General features: G+C 33.9%; 2 protein-coding genes across 3 annotated transcripts; one reads left to right on the top strand and one right to left on the bottom strand.

The window, feature by feature from the left end:
* Positions 1 to 77: 77 nt before the first annotated feature.
* LOC11440834 (probable protein phosphatase 2C 40) lies at positions 78 to 934 on the top strand. The gene is made up of 4 exons (XM_024770786.1): positions 78 to 270; positions 407 to 426; positions 538 to 758; positions 877 to 934. Exons 1-4 carry the CDS (start codon positions 78 to 80, stop codon positions 932 to 934), a joined length of 492 nt encoding a protein of 163 aa, XP_024626554.1.
* Positions 935 to 2,520: 1,586 nt separating this feature from the next.
* On the bottom strand, positions 2,521 to 6,242 carry LOC120576940 (F-box/FBD/LRR-repeat protein At5g53840). Of its 2 annotated transcripts, XM_039827765.1 has the most exons (4): positions 6,191 to 6,242; positions 3,504 to 4,750; positions 3,221 to 3,409; positions 2,521 to 2,989 (listed from the first exon to the last, which is right to left on the bottom strand). In XM_039827765.1, exons 2-4 carry the CDS (start codon positions 4,746 to 4,748, stop codon positions 2,792 to 2,794), a joined length of 1,632 nt encoding a protein of 543 aa, XP_039683699.1. In that variant the 5' UTR covers positions 4,749 to 4,750; positions 6,191 to 6,242; the 3' UTR covers positions 2,521 to 2,791. The 2 variants fall into 2 exon arrangements, with proteins under 2 accessions (XP_039683699.1, XP_039683698.1); XM_039827764.1 differs by lacking the exon at positions 6,191 to 6,242 and having other exon boundaries at positions 3,504 to 4,953.
* Positions 6,243 to 8,298: the final 2,056 nt, after the last annotated feature.

An 8,298-nucleotide genomic window follows, 5' to 3' on the forward strand; every position in this document is an offset into this window, starting at 1 on the left:
TTTTACTTGATAGTCTTGAAAGTGCTCTCAGTCAGGATGAGAAATGAGAATGATTTCTTGTACATGGTTGACAGGTAATGGGCGAACATCTGGATATAGTTTCAATTGGATCTTGTGTTTTAATTTTGCTTCTTCATGGTAATGATTTGTATACACTTAATCTCGGTGACCGTAGAGCAGTATTGGCGACGTGCAGTGAGAAAGTCAATGCGATACGACTTACAGATAGTCACACCGTTGATAACGAAGCTGAAAGATTACCTGAAAAAGGTTTGTATTCTCTTTCACCTTTTAGAGTTTTTAGAGTGTATTTGGATAAACCGTTTATCTACAAACTCTTTCTTTAATCAAAGGGGAGATGCGGTTAAACGATTTTCACATGATTTTCATTTGCAATTATGAACAGTTTATGGAATATGTCATAAGGTATTTTCATAAACTCGTTCAAACACTTGTGCAAGTGTTTATGTCATAAAGTTATTCTGAATCTTTGTCCTGCCAAACATAGATTTGAATTTTATTATTATTTCGTCGCAGAAAAATCTGAATGATGCGTTGATGGAAATCCTTAGAGTTTGCAATCTTTCAAGCCCACCATATATTTCCTCTCAACCATCACTGAATGTCCATAAAATCTCAAATTCTGATCAATTTGTTATAGTAGGGAGTGATGGTTTATTTGACTTCTTCAGCAATGAAGAAGCAGTGAAGCTTGTAGAGTCTTGTATCTTGAACAATCCTTTTGGTGATCCTGCAAGGTTTCTCATAGAGCAGCCGATTCCGCTGGTTAACTTTTCTATATCTCATGCCAAATTTAATTTTATATGTATGGACATAGATTGTTATGGGTTGTATTGATGAGTAAAGCTCTTGCAGGTTACAACATGGAAGTATTGATGAATGTTCCGGACATGAGGAGAAGAAAGTACCATGATCATGTCACTGTAATAGTGATCATGCTTGGGATGAATAAGCGGAATGGGTGGGCAAAAATATCCAAAAACTGCAGTTAACCGAACCGAACCAAGCTCAATTAACTGAACCGAACCATTATTTTGTGACCCCAGCATAGGAACCTAAATTTTTGAAAATAACTTAACCATCACAAACAAACGCAACACACATGTTTCGTTTCACTGCACGCACAACACAACACAAATAAGCTGAACTGAAAAGTGCTTTTACTCTTTCTTCTTCTTCTCAAACAAACAAACCATTACGATGGCTTCTTCTTCACTACTTCCTTTTGCCTCTGGTTCTTAACCTTTCTTCCCCATTCTCTTCTATTTTTCATCATTTTTTCACTTTTTTTCTTTTTCAAATGTTTGGATTGTTGTGTAAATTTTTACAGCTTTCATGCATATGCAGTACCGTTTTATTTTATTATTGCGTTGCGATGTGTGGAATATATGTATATAGATATCGATTCACAGATGAAATTATTCTTCACAAATTTATTTACATATGCCACTTAGGGATACTTTTGATTTCATTGACCAATTGAATTATTCTTCAGTCTTCACAAACTGAACCGACTCAATAATTAAAGATGAGTGGTACTTTTGATTTCATTGACTAATTGAATTATTCTTCACAAATTTATTGGAATACTTACCTAAAATAGCTTATGAATATGATGTTATAATTTATAATTTTGGTTCGGTTAATATGGTTACATAAAATAGCTTAATTTTGGTTTTGGTTCGGTTTGGTAAATAGGCAAACAAACGGTTAACCGAACCATAACTTTGGTTCAGTTCGGTTAGTTTCAAACCTTAAACGGTTCGGTTCGGTTATTTCAAACCATTTCAACACTTCGGTTCGGTTCAGTTCGATTAATATGGTTAACCGAACCACACCCAACCCTAATCAGCGGACTTCAAAAGCTTCAACTTGTGGGATCTGCCGCAGTAAGACGGATACACAATTTTTGATCTTGGCCGTTAATATGAGATCAGACAGTTTAAATTACACGATAACATAATCAATTTAAAACGATATTTACCACTAATCTAAGATCGAAAAATTGCGTGACACACTTATTGCACCAAATCCAAATCCATCTAAGACTGCCCAAGGAACTTGGTATGTAAGTAACTTTTCAATGGATGCCCTTTGCCAAATATCGTTTTCTAGGATAAACTTGTAGTATTGAAAGTGTATATATGCCCTTTGTTTTCACCTGGCAATACCTTTTTATCTTCTCGGGCTTCAAGCTTCTGATAATGGACTACACTTGACACTTTATTTCATTGATGTTCACAATAGTTTAGGTCCACAAGCTGAATCTCTCACAATAGCTTATCACCCATTTATTATAAAACTATGAATGAATTTGTATATAAAGTACCAGCAACTAGAAATATTGATTAATGCAAGGGCTAGCTGCTTTATTCAAAGCAAACAAGTTGAGTTCAGGAATCAGGATTAGACTCAGTCAACAACAAAAAAGAATCAGTACAAGCAAAATACCATATATCCTTACATATGATTCTATTTTCACCAAAATGAATAATGTCAACAAAGGATAAGTCCTTTTGGCATGATAATGAAATATTAAACCATGACTACCAAATTTTGTAGTAAAAACAATTCAGTGTCAAGACTAAGATCTTCTAAATGTAAAACCAGCACCTACAAAACCAGCATATAAAAAAATTTATACGGTTTATTGGTTCACATCCATGAACTTTGATTAGCCTCACAAATCAACAAAAAAGGATGCACCCTCTTTTTAAGTTGTAATATCAAATCTCTAAGTAAACATGTTTATCACATGATCACAATAGCATTAAAATTCTAGTCTAAAGCTAATATCAGGAGTTGAAGAAATTGAAGACGATTCTAACAAGGTTTTAAAATCAACATTCTCATCAATTTTCATTGAGTGTGCGACTTTCAAATTCTTCAAGCCATGCCACCAACAATTGGTATCACTAGAGCTGCAAAAGCAGTCGTCTTTTCTTCTCATCAGAGTCTCATAGAAAAACTGTAGTTTTGGACAATTAATAAAATAGCGTTATAACTCAGAAGCTCCACATAACATTTGTGTTGATAGAAAAGTATAACAACAACAACAACCTAGCCTTAACCCACTAAGCGGCAATAAAGAAAACTTAACGTAAACATTTTAAATATACATGCAATGATTTTTCCCTATGTTATGAAATAGTTTCAATGACAACTTGAAATCAAGGAAACATGGGAGACAATGGAATACCTCGATGAATTCTCTGCTGCAAAAACAAGGATGCATGCGCATAGATATAGTTGCAAAGCAACAACTTGAAAGTAAGATACTTAGAAGAGACGAATACAAAGTTTCTTTTTTTGGGAAAGTGTGTAGATGCAAGTGTTTGACGCTTGGTGGAGGGGATGAAACTTGAAATACTGCTGGGTTGAATTCATCCTACGCAATACAGGACAATTACACAAATTAAATATGGAATTATGTAAATATGAAAATTGAATGAATGAAATAAGTAGCTATAATTCATACTCACCTCCGTTAGCTCAAAGATGAATAGAGATAGTGATGTCAAAACATTTTCAGGTTTGATGTTTTGGAGAAATTCCTTCAAGTTACCAAGATCCAAATAATCAATGTAGATTTGAACATCAACTTTCAGTTTACTAGAACTTCTTACAAAAGAAATAATAGGTTCTAAATGTTGAGTATCAATGATATATTCACATGACAATAGATTTGGAGCATCAATGTTGACCTCTTTCATGTTATGGCAACCAGATAACTCCAACACCTTAAGTTGAACACTTGAAATATTAATCGTCTCAGACATTGTGCATTTGACAAATTTCAATCTCTCAAGGAAAGGGAATTTCGAAAACAATTCAAGAAACCATTTGTCTGTGATAGTATTACCTTCCAAAGAGAACAAGTCTAACCCTTTCAAATTTCTGCAACTATCAAAATGAATCTTATATGGTGCGTTCAAAACATCATGACAATAATATAGATACTCAAGACTTGGGACATCTATATATACCTCTTGTATTCCATGAACATCAACTGTCTTGAGCTTTGGTAGACCATGCATGCTCAAAGACTTCATGAGTTTTACGCCGCCTCCCGGGCTCAAAACTGAACAATGCTTCAAAGTTATATGTTCAATGAAAGGACAACAAGAAATGAGATGCTCAATTGCATGTTCATCTTCCAAAAGAACAATCCACAATGACAATACTCTCAATGAAAAAAACTTAATTGACTGATTCATGAATGCTTGATCAACTCTAATCCCGCCCTTCAACACCACCTTGGTAAGTGATTTTGCTTCGATTACACCTGTCGGTAAAACATAGCATTTGCCATGACCTTCCTCAATGTAGTTGGGACCACATGGCAAACAAAGCTCTACTACTTCAACACCACTTCCACTTGCCGACTTCAACCAAAGATCAACATGCTTTGACATGTAATGAAGCTCAAAACGGTTCAATATAATCTTACATTCTTTGATAGCCAATCCTTGATCGCAAAACCTCGACAATGTTCTCGTCACATAATCAATGAACTTTTTTCTCTTCCTTTTAACATCATCTATTGATAGGGGAAACCAACCCGTGAATTTATTATCAGAAATAGATAATATAGGAAAAGTAAACCATGTATCTGCCCAAGCTTTCGACAAAACACTTGTCCTAGCAGCATCTTTCTCTGGCAACCTTGACAAAATGTGATGAAGAATGATTTTCGGTAGAATCGATAATCGGTCCTCCTGCTTCATTTCTGTAGTGAAAGCAACTAGAACAGCTGATAAACTAATCATAAATGTTCAGCAAAGGTTAATAACATACTATGAATCACCGATAATAATTTAAGAAAATCGAAGTGGTTGAATGTTACTAACTACATGTTTAGGTGTCAAATCTAAAGGGGATTGAAGAAGCACACAATTGAGATTATAACGAAATTTAATCAACAATTTTGTATGCAAATAATTAGATTAGATCAAACAACTAAATTCAATCAACAACGTATCACTTACAATTATTCAGCAGTGACCTATTCATTCAATCACAATGATTTTAACATCCCGATTTCTGTCAAACAGTTCTACACTGACCCTTCTCCCTCAGCGTGAATCTCAATCCCTAAAATAAAACACCCTATATTGCATTCACTTATGTACATGTGGGCTAGGCCCAGAAGATTTTGGGCTAGTCCATAGTTGGGCCCAACTACCACAGCCCAATATTCTTACACCCTGTTTATTCTGTGTCATCCTTCCATCAAATTTGTTTTTTAAGTTGTTTTTTTGGGTAAATTCATTTCTTTATTTATCTTGTTATGTATATATCTACTTTGGTTTCCTTTCTTTAAGTTGTTAATAGAAATGTGAAGTTTAGTATGTACTGCAAGATGGGCGCTACTGCTAAGAGGAGTTGGGGTAAAATTTGTTTCCCCTTTATTTTGAATCTGCAGTAGCACTTTGATGTTAATGTGACATATCATTACCAGATTTCTATGTTCTATTTAATGTTATGAAAGAAAAATTGTTTTCTTTTCCTAGCAGCACACACACGCTATATTACTTACGTTTGAGGATTATGAGAAATGTATGTATTCCAGCTTTTCTCTTGCTAGGAATTTCATTTGCACCAATATTTTGATTGCCTCTGTCTCTCACATGCCCTACCTATAATGAAAAAATCTTCTACGATTAAACTATAATAATCATGTAGGCTTTTCAAAAATGAGAAAAAAAATCTTTGTAATGGTATTGGAAGTGATAAAAATCATCAAATGTAAAATATTTAGTCGTCTAAACTCTCCTTTGTACACCCCATGTCACTCTACCTAATGCAAACTATATATGTTTAGTGCCACGACCCTCTCTAAGGTCATGACCGGCGCACAAGATAACACTCACTCAACATATGATTAGCCTGGCAAGCCTAACATATAATGCACTCATGTTGACAAATGAAAGAGCTAATGAAAATTTGGCAGTTTTTTTTCATTGTTCTATTCAATCTTGCAATAACTACCAGTTCTCACCAAATTCCATAATCATCAAAATTACGTTCTTGTTATTGAAAATGAAGAAAATAATTAAATCTTATTTTTGAATGAAAATGAGATTCTTTTCTCAAAAATTTATTTGCTTTTCCCATAAAACAAATTTGCAACTTAAAAAACTTGCCACAAGGTAAATTAGCTACTCACAACAATGTCGATTTAACTCTGTTTCAAGCAATGCCTTCTGGAGCAATTTCCACTGAATCTGAACATCAACAATCATATCATGAGAAAACTTATTTAAAGCTAACCTAACAATAGATAAAAGAATTAGACAAAACCCCAAATTTTCTATACTTAGGGTTTAAAGGAACTCATGAAAAATTTTAAGATTATACAATCTACACTAGTTTCCACTACTCATCAAAGCTAAATACAATCTCTAAATTCAATTAAAGTTTTACCTCAAAGAACACCAAATAGTAAATTCGGCGTGACTGGTTATTTCCACTTCTCGCTAAAGCGTGAACGTCGTGAGAAAAATGAAAGGAAAAGGTGGAATGGAAGAATTAGAGATGGGGTAAAGGGAATTTTTCGGGGAAGGTGGGGGAATGGGTTCACGCTAGAGAGACCTTTCTGTCTATTTTAGTTTTTAAACTACTGCCCCAGGGCACACGCAAGACCCTTGTTTTATTTATTTATTTATTTATTTTAGGCTAAAATATAGTTTTAGTTTCTGCAAATATGACTTGTTTTGGTTTTAATTCTTGTAAAAAAAAATTGTTTTTTGTGAGGGACTATTTTAAAAAACAAAAAATTTTGCAGGGACCAAAAACAATTTTTGTTTTTTACAGGGATTAAAACCAAAACGAGGCATATTTGCAGGGACTAAAACCATATTTTAGCCTTTATTTTAAAATATCATTCATTCCATAAACAATACTATTTTATACTTGAATTCATGATAACTATATACAATCCCATGATAGATATATGTATTGTCAGCGTAAATCTTTTTACTCTATCAACCAATCAGAAACCACTATTTGTATGAATTTTAAGGTAGATATGATCAAGGTCATTATTTTTTATAAATTTTTCAGTGTCAGTACATGTCAATATTTATATGATATCGTGTCGTAATTTTATGGGTTGCTTACTTGTATGTTATTTGATTACTTGGAAAGTAGAGGAAACATGTATAATTTGAATAGCATTGAATCAAATACATCACCAATGCACTGAGTTACTTCTACCTTTCTGGTATTAGGAGGAATGTTTGACGCAGAGGTTTGTGTGACAAAAACTTTGTTCATGATCATAATCATAAATCATATACTTTAATTTGACTTGGTTAAAGGTTTCTTAAGCACATTTTGGCTTAACTGAAGGTTTTTGTAGAAGATCAACCTGTGACTAACAGGAAACATTTCATCTTGTTTTCCTCCTTGCATTTTGTCGTTTTCATTTTTATTTGTGTAACTTATGTAATGTGTGAACACATGTTTTAAGATTTAGTGCTACATGTTCTCATATATCATACTAAACAAAATTTATGAGTAAACTAATAAATATTGGGTGACTGTCTTTTTTCGCCAGCAGACCATATATGTGCTACTGAGTAGGAAGTCAGAGCAAGAGCGAAGATTACTTTCTGCGCTTGTTAATAAAGTGAATTAACACTAAGCTATGACTTATTTAAAACATATTTGATATTTCATTCGATGGTGTTATAGGTTAAAAAGCACTTGCACAGATGCATAATAATTTAAGAAAGTGAAAATGATTTAGTGTAATATGTGTCAGTGTTGGATACCGACTTGTGTCGGACTCCAGACACTCTTCAATTTGTAGTGTCGGTACTCCGTAGGTTTTAGGAGCTGGTAAGTACGCTTCCCAGAAATCCAATTGGGGGAAAGTACCCTTGAAGAGCAAAATGGGTATCCAATTTCTTTCTAAGTTTGAACAATTTAGTCCCTTAGCATGGAGTTGACTTACATTTGAACTTGCCACTTACGCAGTTAACGTCCACATCACACCTTCTAACGGCATAAGTTAAGTAGAAGGACAAATTTATTTGACGTCATACAAATTCAGATACATTTTGTATATTCGCAAATTTTGGGGGGTAAAAAGATAGCCCCCTATCAACCGGCAAAATCCGTTGAGCACACCTTCCTTGCCTCGAAAAGCATAACTTACAAAATGTATTATCATATTAAGCACAATATGAATGTGAACAAACCCTGCTCACAAAACTATTATGTCACCGCACACAAGATGATCTAAAGTGTCCTGAGGTATATACAGCAATG

The sequence above is a fragment of the Medicago truncatula genome, chromosome 7, assembly GCF_003473485.1.
Source record: "Medicago truncatula cultivar Jemalong A17 chromosome 7, MtrunA17r5.0-ANR, whole genome shotgun sequence".
NCBI classification, from domain to species: domain Eukaryota; kingdom Viridiplantae; phylum Streptophyta; class Magnoliopsida; order Fabales; family Fabaceae; genus Medicago; species Medicago truncatula.

Excerpts from the sequence above, each read along its gene's own strand:
- LOC11440834 (XM_024770786.1), top strand. The coding sequence starts at position 78 with ATGGGCGAACATCTGGATATAGTTTCAATTGGATCTTGTGTTTTAATT. Across the intron at positions 271-406 it reads TGAAAGATTACCTGAAAAAG|TTTATGGAATATGTCATAAG; the intron begins GTTTGTATTCTC and ends AATTATGAACAG. Across the intron at positions 427-537 it reads TTTATGGAATATGTCATAAG|AAAAATCTGAATGATGCGTT; the intron begins GTATTTTCATAA and ends ATTTCGTCGCAG.
- LOC120576940 (XM_039827764.1), bottom strand. The coding sequence starts at position 4,790 with ATGATTAGTTTATCAGCTGTTCTAGTTGCTTTCACTACAGAAATGAAG. Across the intron at positions 3,410-3,503 it reads TCATCTTTGAGCTAACGGAG|GATGAATTCAACCCAGCAGT; the intron begins GTGAGTATGAAT and ends TGTATTGCGTAG. Across the intron at positions 2,990-3,220 it reads GCAGCAGAGAATTCATCGAG|TTTTTCTATGAGACTCTGAT; the intron begins GTATTCCATTGT and ends CCAAAACTACAG.